Genomic DNA, 18098 nt, shown 5'->3' with positions numbered 1-18098 from the left:
GTATTGAGGTGCCCAAAACTGGACACAATACTCGAGGTGTGGCCTCACCAGTGCTGAGTACAGGGGCACAATCACCTCCCTACTTCTGCTGGTCACGCTATTTCTAATACAAGCCAGGATGCCGTTGGCTTTCTTGGCCACCTGGGCACACTGCCGGCTCATATTCAGCCGCTTGTCAATTAGAACCCCCAGGTCTCTTTCTTCCAGGCAGCTTTCCAACCACACTTCCCCAAGCCTGTAGCAATGCACGGGGTTGTTGTGGCCCAAGTGCAGAACCTGGCACTTGCCCTTGTTGAAACTCATGCCATTGATTTTGGCCCAATGATCCAATCTATCTAGGTCTCTCTGTAGAGCTTCCCTATCCTCCTGGGAATCAACCCTCCTGCTTAGCTTGGTGTCATCTGCGATGTGGTTTCCCTGCTCTGAGAGGGAGGGCTCCCTTGCCTTTTTGGCTTGGAGTTACACTAGCTGGTTTGGCTTTTTATCGGATCTCAAACTTGTTTTTCATTTGCTGGTGTTTTCTTTCAGCTTTATTGGGAATTTCCCTCAGTGTTTCTAATTTGCTTTTGGAATTTAAAAAAAAAAAAAATTTGTTCAGCTTTTAAAACACTTTCTGTCAACTTCTTAATTTTTCATATTTCTTAGTTTTGCACTAGTACTATGTTACATTTCCATTGATATACTTGCATAAAACCCCTCAAACTCTTTAAAAATATTGCAGAAGTCTTAACATTCTTGTTTTGGTTTTGATTTTGCTTTGTTTCATTCATAGTCTCCTAAATTTCCCTCATGAGCTGCATTGATTCTTTGGATTTTAGATGCAGGCTGCTGAAAGCCCTGGTTCTCCAAAGAACCTTTTGTGGTTATATTTTCTCATATTTTCTAAATTAAAGCTTGTACAGAGCAAAATCTTTAACGTGATTTTTTTTGTTTTGTACCTTCCAGACTGCATGATGCTTCCAACTGCTTCTTTCTATTACAATGTCAAAATTAAATCTTGCTTTGTAGTGAGAGAGAGTGAATTTCACACCTTTTAAAAGAAATTAAGATGATTAGCTGATTGCTCCCCAGTAGCATTTCACTGGAGGTAAACTCCAGTTATTTCTACACAGTGTGTATACACTGCCTTTGTAGTATCTGGTTGACTGACTTGGACTGGCTTATTGCTTTAAGAGCAGGGATGCCCCTGGCAGAGAGTTTACTATGAAAACAGGAGCAAAATTAGTTCAGGGGCATTGCATCGAGCTCTTCTCCCATCCCTTAAGAGAAGAAGGAACTTCTCTCATGGAGATTTTCCTGTTCTTTGATCCTTGGCTGGAGCATCTCTATGCTCTGGTGTGGGAACAGTTTTAAATGACCGGGATGGTGGAATCTCTATACAGTAAGTGTACGAGGGTCCCCATCTGCTATGTAGGATGTTTTCTTCAATGCATGTTAGAGCCCAGCCAAATTTACTGGGTTTAGGAATTGGCCCCTTGTTTAGTGTTAGGGAAAAGCAGGAAAATGTTTGTATCTCTGGAGACTGGTAGAATATGGAAGCATTATGATCCACATCCACAGGTAACTTCCTGGATTTTGCCATCTTTGTAGTTTCACTGATGTTTTGTGGCTACATTGGAAAATGTGAAATGGTGGCTATTAGACTGGAAGATTCTTTCTTCTAAGCGTTTAGAAAAAGATGAAAGAAAATTTAGGTTAATAATTACTCACAAGCAATATTAATGATGTTTCTGAAAGATCCCAGGAGGTGTTTAATGATAGCTCCACAACATGTTTCTTATGGAAGATAAGCCTTTTGTGACAAAACCTTCCAAAAAGTCTATGCATTTCTCATGGTATTTAAACCATCAAAGGGAATAGAAACTGTGGTGTCAGGATGCCCCTTTCGTTGCTGCCTGAGAAAAGACCTCATGATTGTTTTGTATTCTCTGTGCGTTTTCTTCTGATCTAGTATCTAGTTGATAACAAATTCATATCTCTAGAATTTCACAGTGTTGTAGTAAACATGCTGCTTAATACATGGCGATTGCATGTTTTACTTAGGACAGTATAAAACTTATTATGTTCTTGTTGACAGCTGTTATAAAGAGGTATATTTGATTTGCCCAAAGTCTGAATATTTATAGGTGATTAAAATAAAGAGGTTCTTTAGCAGGTGCTGACTGCAGTTTTGTAGTTACAGTACTGTAATCACTTCATGAGGTTTCTCTGTTAAGGAAATTATCTTTGTTCAATGCTAAAGGATGTAGGTAATCTGTCTCTAATGCCAAATCATTTCAGGGTGTGAACTTCACTTTTTCCCCTACATTTACGCAGATCGGAAAACTGAATGTTCCAAACAAGTTGTGGAACTGTTTCCATATCAACTTTTATGTGCTAAAAAAATGTAATTAAGATTGTTCAACCCAAAACATAAAAAAGAACTTGAATTTAATTTATATGATGTTTTTGAAGGAAATATTGTTTCTTATTTAACTCATTCTACTAGCACAGTGAATTTGAGTTTACTGTGGTAAAAGTCAGTACCAAGCCACTATCACCTATTTAAATGTAAGTAGCTGAAACCATGAGGAAATACTGAATTCGAAGAGGGGTCTATTCACAAACAGCACTTCTATGCCTTTTGAGTGAATTCATGGTAATCAGTTTGTTAACATAAACAATGCAATCCCATTAACTGCTAAGGTAAATAGCGTTAGATGTAAACATCTTTTTTACATGACTTGATTTGTTCTGCTTATGGAAATGCTACAAAACTTTTTAGCATTTTCTCTTTGGTGTAAATGGTTTATGACTCTTCTGGTATCTCATCTTCTCCCTGCTGTGTCAGCTGTGCATCCTTATCCCTTGTGCAGCAGCCTGTGTTCTTCCCTTTTCTATTTATCACTGACACCTCTGGAGTGGTGACATTCTCACTCCCTTTTCTGGGCTTATTTTAAAAGCTAGAGGGGTTTCTAAAGAGAGAATATACCTACTATTACTCCTGACAGTTCCTTAAGTTTTTTTCTTTTCCCTGCAAGATGGCTAGTGTGTTTTGATTAAAAATTAGTATTGTTTTCTTGGTGCTGGTCAAACGTGCTCAAGAGAGATGATTCAAGTGTGTGGTTGTGGAGCAGGGAATGGTGGAAGGGATTTGGTAAGCATCTGATGATGCTTTTACTTCTGACTGGCTTCTTGAAATTCATCAGTTAAAACGCTTGCTTTGATTTTGACATTATTGAACTTGGAAAGCAACCAAACAATAGGAGTGGCTTTACAGGTATTTTTAATTGCATCTAATCTCCTCTTCCCCAATGCTTATTTTTTATCTTCTGGCTGTAAGAAAGGTCTCCTACAATGACAGTTTCTCTTACACTTGGGAAATCATATAAATAGTCTAGCTGTTACCTCTTTTTTCCTTAATCCAGTGGATTGATACAGCATACAGAATTGTTCTGTTTGGCTATTTGATTGAAGGGCATACATTGGATCACAGATGATATCAAAATGGATTTGGCTTTAAGAAGAATAGGATTTGATTCCATGTTGTGCTTATTGTCCTGAAGCATCTGGGGCAGTTTGGGGAAGATATGCAACGGCAGATATTTTGCATGTAAAGCTTTTAGTTTAAGTGGTGAATAACCTTGGGCTGGGGATATCTGAAGGACTACTGGTGACCTATATCCTGTTGTGACAGCTGAGAGCAGCAGGTTGGAACTGCTGGATGAAATCCATACCCAGTTGCCCACTGTACTTTCTTCTTGTCACTACACAATGTCAAATCAAAGACACTCTTTTTTCTTTTTTAACTGTTGCATATTCTAGCTGTTTACTAATTTGAGAAGGAGATAGCCTTGCTGCCATGGTAGTACAAGGGAAAGTACAATTGAAAGTATTGTAGTAAAGTAGTTGTAGTATTGTACTACAAGGTAGTGCAATAGGAAAAGTAATTGAAATCAGTGGCAGACTCTGCCCATTGTGGGCACCCACCCTACACAAATAAGCCGAGGTAGAGTACAACTTCCAAGTATAATAAAGTGACACTTTTCTTTCTCATTAGCCATTTTGGAGCCTGCTGATTTTGTTGGATCTCTGTGTCAAGTTGTAAATGGTGTGTGAAGTACAACACTTCTTCTCAGTTGATGGATATGGTCCCCGTGATTTCAAATGCTCTTCAAATTGCTGTGGTATGCTTGGTTTAGACCAGATGTGGAAGTCTACCTAGTGCATAATTCTCTATTTAGAAAGGAGATGGAAAGGAGACCAGTAGGTACTAATATTTATTTAGGACATATTTATTTTTTAATGTTGGGGATGTGTGTGCATATATTGGTCTGCCTGCCATCTGACTTTTTTTTAAAAAAAAAAGGTTTTTTTTTTAAAAAATTATCTTCCTAATTTATATTCTCCAATGATATTTTTCCAAATCAATATCTGGGTAGTGGTACTGGGATTTCCCATATAGCCAGTATTTAACTCCCACCCCTCTCTCCAAATCAAGAAAACAAAAATTAGAATCTTGAGAGTTATGTATGACTTGTCAGCAGCACATTGGCAGTCAAGTCAGGAATTCATTAATTCTTGACTCTAAGCTTGAGATCCAGCTTCTGGTGAAATGGTTGCTTAATTTTTTTAAAAAAATTAATCTGTTCTTAGCTTCTTGTTGGCAACCAGTCACCAGTGGTGTCCCTCAGGGCTCAGTTTTGGGGCCAGTCTTGTTTAATATCTTTATTGATGATCTGGATAAGGGGATTGAGTGCACCCTCAGTAAGTTTGCGGATGACACCAAACTAGGTGGGAGTGTTGATCTGCTTGAGGGTGGGCAGGCTCTACAGAGGGACCCGGGCAGGTTGGATCAATGGGCCAAGGCCAATGGGATGAGGTTTAATAAGGCCAAATGCTGGGTCCTGCATTTCGGTCACAACAATCCCAGGCAACGCTACAGGCTTGGGGAAGAGTGGCTGGAAAGCTGCCCAGCAGAAAAGGACCTGGGGGTGTTGGTGGACAGGCGGCTTAACATGAGCCAGCAGTGTGCCCAGGTGGCCAAGAAGGCCAACTGCATCCTGGCCTGTATCAGGAATAGCGTGGCCAGCAGGAGTAGGGAAGTGATCGTGCCTCTGTACTCGGCCCTGGTGAGGCCTCACCTCGAGTGCTGTGTTCAGTTCTGGGCCCCTCACTACAGGAAGGACATTGAGCTGCTGGAGAGTGTCCAGAGGAGAGCCACCAAGCTGGTGAGGGGTCTAGAGAACAAGTCATATGAGGAGAGGCTGAGGGAACTGGGCATGTTTAGTTTGGAGAAGAGGAGGCTGAGGGGAGACCTCATTGCCCTCTACAACTACCTGAAAGGAGGTTGTAGAGAGATGGGTGTTGGCCTCTTATCTCAAGTGAATAATGACAGGACCAGAGGAAATGATCTGAAGTTGCGGCAGGGGAGGTTTAGATTAGATATTAGGAAGAATTACTTTACTGAGAGAGTGGTCAGGCACTGGAACAGCCTGCCCAGAGAGATGGTGGAGTCGCCATCCCTGGAGGTATTTAGGAAATGTGTAGACATGGCACTTCAGGGCACGCTCTAGTGCCCGAGATTGTTGGTTTGTGTCTGTTTGTGGGTGTTTTGCTTTTGGTTTTGTTTTTTTTTTTTTGTTTTGTTTTTTGTTGGGTTTTTTTTGGGTTTTTTTTTTGTGGTTGGACTCAATGATCTCAAAGTTCCCTTCCAACCATGAAGATCCTGTGATTCTGTATCTTTATTGCATAACTTTCACTAAATGAATATATGTATTAGATGAATGCTTTTAAAAAAAAGAAATCTATTCCAAAATGTGTTCTTTGTGTAAAGTGGTAGTATGAGGTTTAATCTGTCATGTTTTGTAGTGGCACTTTGGTATGATAATGTCATTCTACTCTTTGAGAATTTATACTGTTGAGTGGGATAGGGCTTGGGATCCCTGTGTGCCTCTGAAGGGGAAGAAGGAAAACTCTGCAGCTGAAAGTCATTTAGGAATCAGGCTTGTGTAGTGATTTCAGTACATAGGCATGAATCATGACTCAAAGCTACTAAAACTGTGTCTACCTTATCACTATTTATTTTACCAATGTATTTTTAACTCCCAGCATAATGCTTTTAATGACCCATATTCTGTCATTGGTCTCTATGCTAGACCCCTTTTCAAGATTGAAAAGGAGAATATCCCCAACATGTTATCCTATAGGCTAAGGAAAGTTGGAGTGCAGTGCAACTTTGGAAGTGCCATGTACACACGATTGTAGCGATACTGTTTGAACCACCTGCCCCATTTTCCAGCCATCTAGAAGCAATATGCCTGTAGCCAGACTGGAGCGTATTTAGCTAGGCAGAACCAGGGCATTTGTCTTGGTAGAGCAACTGTAAAAAGGAAGTAAGGCATGTTCTTTCTTCTCTTATGCACTGGTTCTGTAACAATAGACACCTGTATTCTCCAAACCAACTGTGCTTTTTTTTGTGTGAAGCTGTTGCTAGAAAATGACAGTGATTTTTAATAGCTGATTTATTTTCTTGCTGTGTTTTTAACTTTTTTTTTCTTTCTTTCTTTTTTTTTTTTTTTTATTTCTTTTAAACCTTAGTGGGCTCAGGCAGGTTACAAAGACGAGATGTCATCTTAGTAATGACTCCACAAAGAAAACTGAAGTAATAAAACAAAGCATGTGCCACAGTGGAGAGTTTTTGCTGTGTACCCCCTCTCTACTAGGTTTTACAGAGAGGATCCACTTCCCTGGTGAATGCTTGAAGAAAGCCCTTGCTGGTTAGAGGTGATGAAGGCCATTGCTTCTCTCTCTTGTATTATTTTGATTCTGTTGTTAAACTGAGGAGCTAATGCCTGTCGTGTGCTCCTCTCCTTGGTCTCTAGGCTGGCATGCTCCCGTTTCAAAAGTGAGATATATCAAAGCAGCTAATGGTAATTTGCATCTATATGTGCTACTTTAAAGAAAAGAGAGATAATTTGAATGTGTGCACATGTTTGCTTTATTCTTGTGGTTATGGGCTATTTGCTCGTCTCATGATTAAGGACTGCCCATTCTATGAATGTGCTTAATACTTTGAAAACTTGAAAGAAATGATGGCACCCCACACAATGTCAAAATGTGCATTTGAAGTAAAAGCCCAGCAATTCAGATCTTCTGGTCTTGTTCATAGCAGGTAAAAGGCTGCCTTGATGACACTTAGAGCAAATGAATTTCTCTCCTGCAGTCATGCACTGAACAAATTGCTTGATCTAGTTTGGTACAAAAGGACATGATCTATAAATAGTTAACAGAGCTTTCTTCAGGACAAGTGATCTATAGACTGGAACTCTCTCTTGGGGTCTTTTAAAAAAGTAAGTGCTGATATGAACAAAAGGAAAGTTTGTTTAAAAAAAAAAAAAAAAAAGAGGCCTTTTTAATGAGATTGAAACTCGCATACTTTGCCTTCCTTTTGAAAGCTTCTGGCCAACCACTTCAAAAATCCCAAAAGCTAACCTTACAGTCACTTGAAGAAAAGAAGAGAAAAGGTCAGTCCAGTGTGACCATATTGTCAATAACTACAAGGTGAAAATGCAAGCTAAACCAACTGGTTAATTTGGATCAAAGAAATTGCTGTCATAAGCATCAGTGAATTCAGTTTTTATTTGAAAGCCACTGTTTCGGGCTTAAAGAAACTTGCCTATGACATTTTAATGAGGTTTTTGATACACTGCACTGTTGGCCACAGGGTCTCTCTGTCCTATTTGCTCTTTCATGCACTTTTTTGGCAGTTAATCTTGCAGGTTTTTAGACCATTGCTAATTGTGATAAGCAAAACTTTTAAGACATTTTAGTGTGCTAAAGGAAGCATTCATCTGCCAAGTTTATTCATGTAGCATTCTCAGAAGAAAGCTCAAAAAATAGTTACCTATGGAAGAAACAAAAGTAAGAAGCTTCCCTTCTTATGGCATTTTCAGCTTTGGTTCTTTTTTCATTGAGATGAGACCAGTCATCTTGAAAGTGGTGTCAATGTGGATTTCCCTGAAAAATCCTATATGACCTGTGCATGTAAAATTGGGGTTTTAGTGGCAGTCCTGCATTCAGGCCAGAGTGATGATGGTGGCAAAGGGGCTGGTGTGGATGTTAATCCCATCAGTGTCTTAGATACATGCTATTCTGTGTGTGCACCACAGCTAGCAGAAGGACCAGCACCAGCAAGCATGCTGTGAGCAAATATGAAAGGGCAGAGCTTAAGAAGCAGGGATATGACTGTGAGTGCTTGTGGGCCAGAAGGATCCTTCACCAGAGTGAGAAGACCATCTATGTTTATAGATTTGCCGAGGGTTTTGGGCAAGCAAATCATTCTGTGTCTACAAAGAAGCTGAAAGCCAAGTATCCAGACTATGAAATCACTTGGGCAGGTGAAGGTTACTCACCTAATCAATTAAAAAAAATTAAAATAGCATGGTGGGAGTATGTTACAGACCACCTGATCTAGGTTAGGAAGTAAAAAAAGAGTTCTTTAAACAACTGGAAGAAATCTCTGTGTCACAGAACGTGGTCCTCATAGGGAACCCTGACATCTGGAAAGGCAACATGGTGGGATGCAAGGAGGAAGATTTCTGAAGGTGTTTGAGATAACTGGTTAGTACTGGTACAGGGTAGGTGAACTGGTGTTGACACAGCCAGATCTCCTATTCACTAACAAGGAAGAAATGGTTGAAAACATGATAACCAATGACAGCTGTGGCTGTGGCAACCATGAAATAAATGGTTGGTGTTCAAGATCCTGAAGGGAGTGAGGAACAAGATTAGGAGGGTAGAGACCCCAGATTTCAGCTTATTGTTTATTTATTTAGCAGGTAGGGAGAATTCCATGGAAGACAGCTCTGAAGTGCAAAAAAGCTCAGAAAAGCTGGCAAGTCTTTAAGGACAGCATCCTCTAAGTGCAAAAATACTCAACGAAAATAAAAACATTTGTTAGGAAAACAGCGTCATTAGGAGGAGGTATAATGGCAGAGCTCCAGTGCAAAAAGGTGGCATTTGAGAGGTGAAAGCAGGGACAGGATACAAAGGAGGAATTTAGAAAAATTGTCTGGGCGTGCAGGGATGGTGTTAGGAAAGCTAAAGCTTACCTTGACAGTTGCAAAGAATTTTAGGAGCAACAAGAAGAGCTTCTACCACTGCATTAGTAATAAAAAGCTGAAAAGAGGAAATGGATCAACAAAGGGATCATAAGTGATTTAGTAACAGCAGACACAGATAAGCCTGAGACACCTAATGACTTCTTTGCTTCAGTCTTCACCAGCAGGGTCTCCCAGGCTCCTGTTACTAGAGAAAGAGTTCAGGGAGGAAGCAGATGCAGATCAAATCAGCGACTGGGAGAGTTCAGTGCGTGGAAATCTGTGGGACCAGACAGAGTGCATCCAAGATTGCTAAGAAAGCTGACTGATGTAGTAGCGAGTACCTTTGAAAGGTCATGAAGGTCGAGGGAGGTCCCTTGCTACTGGAGAAAAGCAAATGTTGCACCAGTCTTCAGAAAAGGCCAAAAGCAAACCCCATGGAACTACAGACTCGTCAGCCTCACTCCAATCCCTGGGAAGCTCATAGATGAGTCCTCTTCAAGCACAGTTCTGGGCACATGAAGAAGGTGATAGGGAACAGTCAGCATGAATTTACTGAGGGCTGATCAACCTGGCAGCCTTCTATGATAAATTGACAGAATCTGTGGACTAGGGGAGAGCAGTGAATGTCACTTCCCTTGACTTTAACAAGTCTTTTGACACCGTCTCACACAACCAGATGTATAAAAAGCCTGTTGAGTGGTCAGGCTCAGTGAGTCATGGTTAATGGCTTGTACTCTACTCGGAGGTCACCAAAGGTCTGTATTGAGACCAGTTGTGTTCAACAACCTATTGATGATGTGGAGGAGGCAATGGGAGCGTATGGTCATAAAATTTACAGAAGACATAGAGTTGGAGAAGCTGCTCAATACAGCCAAGGGCAATGCTGCCACCCAGTGGGACCTGGACAGGCAAGAAGAATGGGCTAATGGGAACTATGTATAATTAAACAAAGTCAATATCTTGTGGACACAGTATCTAGATGTGGTCTGAGTTTTGGCTAAAGGGGGTTATTTGCTTCCCTCTATCAGCAGACTATACTGTTAACAGAGCACAGGACACTGTTAGCAGCCTTTGCTGGCAGGGTGTGCTGCTGACGCATGTCCAGCTGACATGTCTGCTCACATCTCTAAGTCCTCCACAGAGCTGCTCCCCAGCCAGTCAGGTCCCAGCCTGTATCATTGCAATGGGTTCTTCCTTCCCACATGGTGCACTTAGCAATATGTCTTGAATTTCACAAAGTTACCATTAGCCCCTTCCTCTTGCCTGTCTAGGCCCCCTGGATGGCAGACCTGCCCTAGAGTGTGGTAACTGTTTTGCCCTAGTTTTGTGCCATCTGTAAACTTGACAAGAATATACTGTCACTGCTTCCAGGACAAAATCCTGAAGAATGTCAAATGCTTTATGGGTAATCAGACCCTAACTCACTGATAAATACAGTCCAAAGAGCAGGAGAAAAAGCATATACAAGAAGAAGGAGCTTAACTAATAAGAATGGCCCTCATGGGAAATCTTTGTGGGTTTCTTTGCATTTATGAATAAGAACATGTGAAATACTATTGGGTTGATAGTATTTCCTCATGTGGCAGAGATGACTCCCTTTTTATTCAAGGTACTTAAAGACAATGTGGGGGAGTTGGAGAAAATTGTATAGGAAGACCCAACAATTGCCAAGACAACTCTGCAAATGACCATAAGTGCTTACAGCCTCCAGCTGGCTGGTAATTTTCACGATAAGGAAATTATGTGGTTATTAGCTTTGGGAATATACAGTGAGATGCAAGATAGTGTTGGAGCTCTCCTGCTGACTGGGAAAGAGGGCTTTTTTTGCATCGAGGACTAGCAAAATATTTTACAAAATACCTGGGGTTTCATGTGTCATGCTTCTAAAGGAAGTCTTAGACTCAGCAGCCGCATGAAGACTTTGCTCTCATTCTTAAGTATACATGGGACTGCAAAAGGTAAGGGACAATAGCTTTGGTGCAGGACGGTTTTCACTTGCCTTTTCCATTCCATGTGCTTCTCCATTAGCTGGACAGCAGATTAGATGAGAATTTCAGGAATTTTGTGGAAACTGTTTGGGAACCAAAAACCGCTTTGTCCAACTCAATTTGGCTTAGTCTGAGATCGCTGCAGACAAACTATTACTGAATACAGCTGCCTACAGCTGGACCTTCTGTTGCTACATCGTGCTGAGTGCTCTGTCTGCTTCCTCTTCTGCACAAGAAGCAGTACCTGTCCTTTACATGACTCATAAAAATGAATCTTCTTGCTATTTTGCGATGGGTGGTGGTGTTTAGCAGTAATGGAGGTGAAGAGGCTTCTGCTTGAGACAGTTACTTTTCCCAGAGGATGTCTTTACTTTGTGTAGGCTTGAGGGAAGTCCTCAAACATGTATGTTACCTCATGTTTATAACAGCAATGCTTGCTACCATTGTTCCTTCCTTGCAGGATGATTTTAAGGTTTGAGTTTGTAGAGTCCTTGCTGCCCACTGGATGTGCTTTAGATTGACAGCTAAGTTAATGCCAGTTGAAGGGACTGGAGTCTATGACGCTGAATATTCCTATGTCTCCTGTGAATAGTAATATCTGTTTTCCTGAAAGGTAGTATCTTCATGGGCAGCTGTCTTGATCAGAGAAAGATTTCAATAAGGCAGCTCTGCAGAGGGTGACTTTTCATTTAGTTGATCTGATCGACTGGGGAATGCCAACAAATCTGCTATCACAAGAGGTAGAACTAAGGGGTGTAAGGAATCAGGGTAGGGATGGCATAACCCAGTAGTTAGGGCCAGAACTCTCTAGGCCAGGAGTTAAACCAAAAGCATCAAGTTGAAGTCAAGTTAAACGCTGTGCTGGGAGGCAAAATTGGAACCATGCGATTAAGTCAGCAGCCTTAAGTTAGTCAGACTCAAGGCTGGGATGAGGAACTTCAGACATAATGTTCTGAAGCATCAGGCAGGAAACAACTGCTTGAGCTGCCTTCCAGTCTCCTGGAAAACTACCTTCATTTCCAGGAGAAAAAAAGTGACATGTGCCAGATGTATGCGAGACTCTGCATTAGTAAATTAACAGGGCTATAACACTCAGGCTTGCGCTGCCTCCTTTAATTGCCTGACATGCATATAGAATGCCAAATGATGTTCTCTGAAGGAAACTGAATGCAGATTATGCTTTGCAGCTCTTTGCACTATTGGTTAGCTGGTACCTATCATGCTGAACATCAGGAACTCAGTCCACAAGAGGTGAAGGGGCTGCTACTTGTGTAGTTCAGGTACATGCCAGCGAAAGTCTGCAAAGTTGTGACAGTAGAGCAAGCTGTTGACCTTTTTCTAGCGTCGTGTCTTGGACTTGTCATTCTTCATTCTGAGACCTCATTTACAATAGCTTTTGAATTGGAAATAGTTGTAAAGGAGGACCATGGCTGCTTTTATCTTTTATGCCCTTACACAGGGACAGACAATCCTATTTAAAAAAAGAAAAATGCATCACTACCACGCCACATTGATGCAGTGTAGCAATGGTTCAAACAACCATAGTTACTATAGAGTAATTCCCCCATGGAACACAACACACATATGCACGCATACACACACGTGCATCCAGTTGGAACTGAGTAGTTGAGAATAAAGCTAGACTACATAGATGTGGTGTAAAGCACACCGTGGCCCACTACACAAGTGATTTGGCTGGGATCTCCTCCCTACAATTCAAGTGCTAGTATCCATTGAGTGATGATTTGTTCCTGGTTGCCTTATGAGCACAGAAACAAAATGAAGGAGGAAATAGTCAACATAACTCTTCATTAGTCATCCCCATGTCCCCCTTCGCCTCCCAGGACTAAAGCAAAAAGGCCCTGGTTTTATTGCAGTATTTATTAGGTTCTGTTATCGTATCCATTGCTAGAGGAGGAATGAAGGCAAATGCAAACTTCTGATAAGTTCTTCGAACATCTTATCTATTCTCTTACTTCCACCAACTAACCTTGTTAGGCTGTTGGCTGCTGAGCTGCAGAAGGAAGATTTGTAGTGAAAGTAACATGCTCACTACATGGTAAATCTCCTGCCCTCAGTCCTCGTTCATATTCTCTGATGGCTTGACCTCCTGGCTTTGTCATCCTACTTATTGGAGCAGACAGAGCCAACTTCCTTGTGATCCTCTTGGCTTCACATCATCTTCCCCAGTTGCACATACTGTAGTGAACCCCAGATAAAAGCAGCTAAGAGCATGTAGCTCTGTTCTGTGCAAAGACTGCTGCAGTTTACCAGGGTATGCATTAGTTCAAGTAACACTTTTTTTTTTTTTTTTTTTTTTACCCTTTTGGCCCTTTATTTTTTCTTGAATAGGGAAAACATAGTAGAGGCAATTTATTGTCTGCTGGTTTCTCTATTGCACGTTAAGCAGGCCATAGTGTTCCTGGAGTTCCATGGTTTGTTTAGACCTCCCATCTGACTGCTTGCGTCTCTGCTTTTGGGGTGGTTTCCACCAGAAATTTTTTGATACAACGTCATCTGGAATCAATGATGGCTAGACTTGTATTGACCCCTGTGCAAGATTTTAAACAGGTCATTTACCTCTGTGACACACTTGGTTTACTTTTATTTTATTCATCTGTACAGTGACAAAAGAGCTAATGATTAAATTGAGGTTTTTGTGAAGGTATTGACTTATATCTTATCACTGGAACACCCTTTGCTGGGACTATAGGTATTGGCTATAGATTTTCTGTGAGTCTGTGTGTAAATCCCACAGTGCAACAAGCACGGTGTACAGTTGAAGTTTTTTTGGTGGCCAGTAGCCTGGTAGGTTTTCATACCCTCTCCCCTCCTTCCCTGGAGAGACTCTCAGACCCAGGCTCCAGTGCAAACAGTCTGTCTTCGGCTATTGCGATAGTGAGAGACAGCTTTTTAAATAAATGCCTTACCAAAGTTCAACTGCTAATCAAAGAGGGTTGAGACAGAGCACCAGCTTTTCTTTTCTCCATTCGGAAAGTCTTTTTCAGACGTTTCTGCTGTTCTCAATAAAGGCAGTATTTGCTGAATCAGGTTTGCCGAGAGCAGGCTAGGTTCAGTGGCATGTACCAGCTGCTTTGCGGATCTCTGGCAATGCAAACCAGCTGCAGGTCTGGCTTAACTCAAGTCAGGTTTATGGCTGGTTTGCATCACCGGAGCAGTGTAAAGTACCTGAAGCGTGCCAGCTGATCTGGCCTATTGGTGAACCATTGTAAATGACTTGTTTTTCTTCATGTTCTTTACATGTAACTTTATTTATAGTTAAAGCCTGCAGAAACTGAGTAGATTTTATCACTAAAAGACGGATTTTGTGTTCTAAACTAAAGTCTATAAAATTAGAGGTTTTTTAAGACAGATTTTTTTCCTCTTAACTGAAATAAAATTATCAAATTACACATTGCTTCTCTGCATTTGTCTGTTATGGATTTCTTTTTAAGTTACACTGAGATTACAGTTGCCTGTTCTTGTTATAAAATGGAATAATGATTAGTCTGAGATCTAAAAGGGCAGGCTGTATAAGTTTTTTATTTTGCAAAATGTGGGCTCAGCTTCTATTCTAAATGCACTAATTTTCTATAGTTTACTAAGATTGCATGCAATATTTGTGTCACTATCAGTATTGTCTGTAATTTACTTATTGAAAATATTTTTGAGGCTTTGAGAGAGGAAAAAATCAGCCAACCATGATTTTTCTTCTCTTTATAGTAAAATATATAAGTGAAATTGTATTTACGTACCTTGAATAGCATGATGAGCATTCAAAACATGTCATAAATACAAATAATTCATTATATTAGTCCATATATAGTAATGATTTTTTTCATAATCCAGCTCTTCTTCTGAGGCTCTTAATGGTGTTGAATGCGTGATGTGCGTTTTTAAATAGTATTATACAATGTAAGAATAACAGAAGCGTCATTCTCTTCTCTCAAAGCTACTCTGATCTACATTTTCTTCAGAACTCAGGATTTTTGCTCTTCACGTAGAAATATTTTTGCATAAAGATTATGGGATTATTTTTTTTTTTAAATTCTTTCTGGATAAACATATTGGCATTCAAGTCAGGAACTGTATTCCTCTGATCAGCTGTATATTGGAAGAAAACATGACAGAATTTGCAAAGTTTTTCCTGGACTTTTGAGGCAAAACACTGAAGAATTAATTACTGCCTCATATTAATTAAGATAACAATGCAAAACCCTTCATTAGAAGCGCAGGAAAAGTTCTTCCTTGGTCCTTGGAGAGAATATTATATGCAAGCCCTGTTGTGTGGGTTGCAAGGTGTCACTGGAATTTATATGCATTACTTGTCTAATTGCAGTAAATGTAGCATGTCCAGATAGGTTTAAAAGTTGGATGGCTGTTTGTTACTTGCTGGAAATCACTTGAAACCTTGCTACTCAGAGGCAGCTGTTCACAGGTCCTTCACCTCTCCCCAGAGATAGCTGGAAGACTCTGTTGTTGGACCCTGTCTTTTATGGCAGAAGCAGTAAACATGACAGGTTGTTTGGGAGCCATCTGTTTTAAAATGGTTGCTGCTTTGTATGCAGTAATGAACTTGAGAGCAGTTTTCTGTCTGTCTTCATAGTTAACAGCCTTGTTTGGTGTCACAACAGGTGGAAGTTGATGGGATGAAACTAAATGTGACCAGCGAGTGGAACCTGGCTTCACCCTTGTTGTCTGTCACCATTGATGGCGCTCAGAGGACTATACAGGTAAATCCACCAACGCTTCATTTGTAGAGCTGAGACAACCAGAAGCTTTTAAGTACACAAATAACACTGATATGTGCTGTCTAAACTTGCTGCATCATAAAAATTATGTGATGTTGTGCAAATAACTTAATCTTTATACTTTGAATACATCCAGGGCTTCAGTGGAGTGGAATTCTCAGACTTGTTCATCTAGAGTTTCGAACATCATTCATTTAAAGAGAAGTTGCTGCTTGTTTTAGCCAGAAATTTATCTCAGTTTCTAGGATCTCTTTATTTAATGACTGTGAGGAGATACAGTTTCTTTATCACTTAAGGAATAAAGAACAGATTACAGTTTACAAAAAGGTGAGATCCTGCAGTAAAATTATTGTCTTCCTCATGTTTGAATTGTGTAGTTTTTCCACTTTTGGGCCTTCGCAGATGGAAAGCTGCGGGACAGTGCATCTCCCACATGACATGTTTTTATATATTATTTTATGAAATATGATAAGCTCCATGACTTGAAAAGAAAAATGTAGAAAGCATCCCAAGCCTATGTGGTTCTAAGAAAAGATGTCTAAAAAGATTAATGGACATTGTTTCATTCTGACCACTAATGTGTTTGAAAACAACTCCAAACAAAAGGGTGTACCTTTAACTGCCATGCACGTTTTCTGAAGGCAGTGCCAGTCAGGTTTTACATATTTGTTGAGAAATCATTCATTTATAAATATCTATTGATTCTGGAAGTAGTGAAAGAAAACAAAAAATAAAAACTTTTTGAGTTTTTAAAAGTATTTTTCTACATACAACATTACCTGTTTATTTTGTGTACGTTTGTCAGTGGTTAGATTTCCGATCATTTACAGTGAAATATGTGAATTCATCTTTTCATTTTCACCCCTGGTAAATTACCCAAATGGAAATGTTATTTTTGCTGTGACTGGATAAAAGACTGCAACTTGAAGTTACAGTATTTTTTATCTTTCAAGGATAGTATTGACTGAGAGTGAAGTTTTTCATGACATGCCCAAGTAAATTCTGGACTTAAGTTTTGTAGATTTCTTGAAGGGTTAATGCCAACTTCAGGGCTTACTTATATCTAAAATAATTTTGTGTTCTAAAGTGTATTTTTATTTTTTAATACTGGTCCATTTTGCTGCTATTTTATGAAGGGAATCCCTAATTTTGAGTAGTAAACAGTACGGATTTATGAACATATAAAATCTGTTTAGGAGAAAAGCATTATATTTAGAATGGATAACAGTGTTGCAAACTATATAATAACTGTATGGCTGGATACAGGTCTCTAACTACTAGTAGTAAGACCAGTTAACTAAAAGTGTAATATTTGAACTGGCACATAAAATTAGTTTCAAAATTAATGGTGGTGAGATCTGAACATGCTTTCTTCTAGGAGCTGAGCCAGCAATAATGGTACTTGCACTCCCTGAGTAAGACCAAATTGTATGAAATACTGCAGGGCTAGCCACAGCAACAAGCGATGAGCTGGCTGCATGGGCTCTATCCAACAGAATGTGGAATAAGCACATATGTTGTTTCTTTCTCAGATGCTATCTATAAGTCTTCGCTTTTAGCGAAGAAACCCAGTAGCTTGCAAAGTTATTAATCTTTTAGTGTATGTATGTAAATTTATGGGAACCTTAAACTTGACCTCTGATATCCACTCACTGGAATCTAAATTGGTTTCTTGGTTATGTATTTCTGTAGACTTGCCCCACTGCAAGAACCAAATTAGACAAGTGTATTCCTGTAGGTCAATTTGTCTCCAAAAGCAATTGACCCCTGAGTCTTGAAGTATCTTCTTTCAGCAAGACTTAGCCCTAGAGCCATTTAAGCAACAAATATGGATGAATCAAATAATTCCAGCTGTGCTTTATTAATTTTCAGCCAATCTAATTTCTCTTCATAGTTGGTTTCATTCTTCTAAATTTGCTCAACCAAATACAGTCTTTGTGAACATTGCATTTCTTTGAAGGTTTGATTTATGCACCTTCGGCTCGATCCTGCAGTCTGGCCCCAATCCAGCAAAGCACTTAAGCATAGAAGCAGGAAATAAATAATTTTAAAATGTTTTGGTTTAAAATGTATTTATGTAAATTATAGTCTAGACATTTAAATTGTTGCATGTCTGTCACACATTTAAAAATAAGTAATTAAGCATGTTCCTGTATTTCCACTCCTCTACTGAAGGTTCAATGTGCATTAGAGCAAAGCAGAGTACCAGCTCTGCCACAGAGTTCAGAAGGCCTATGAGTTTAAAAACCAGGTTTTCCAAGACTATTTCTAGAGTA

The 18098-nt window shown here is 39.9% G+C and overlaps 1 protein-coding gene across 1 annotated transcript in view; it reads left to right on the top strand.

Moving 5' to 3' along the window:
- Positions 1-18098, top strand: part of PCCA (propionyl-CoA carboxylase subunit alpha) — a 292639-nt gene that overhangs the window by 202027 nt on the left and 72514 nt on the right. The window contains exon 20 of the mRNA XM_074156847.1: positions 15706-15804. Coding sequence (XP_074012948.1) covers positions 15706-15804 — 99 coding nt within the window. The remainder of the gene's footprint in view (positions 1-15705; positions 15805-18098) is intronic.

This window comes from Numenius arquata, chromosome 1 (assembly GCF_964106895.1).
Source record: "Numenius arquata chromosome 1, bNumArq3.hap1.1, whole genome shotgun sequence".
Taxonomy (NCBI): domain Eukaryota; kingdom Metazoa; phylum Chordata; class Aves; order Charadriiformes; family Scolopacidae; genus Numenius; species Numenius arquata.
Note: the sequence above shows the minus strand (reverse complement) of the source record. Positions and strands in the feature narration are given on the sequence as shown.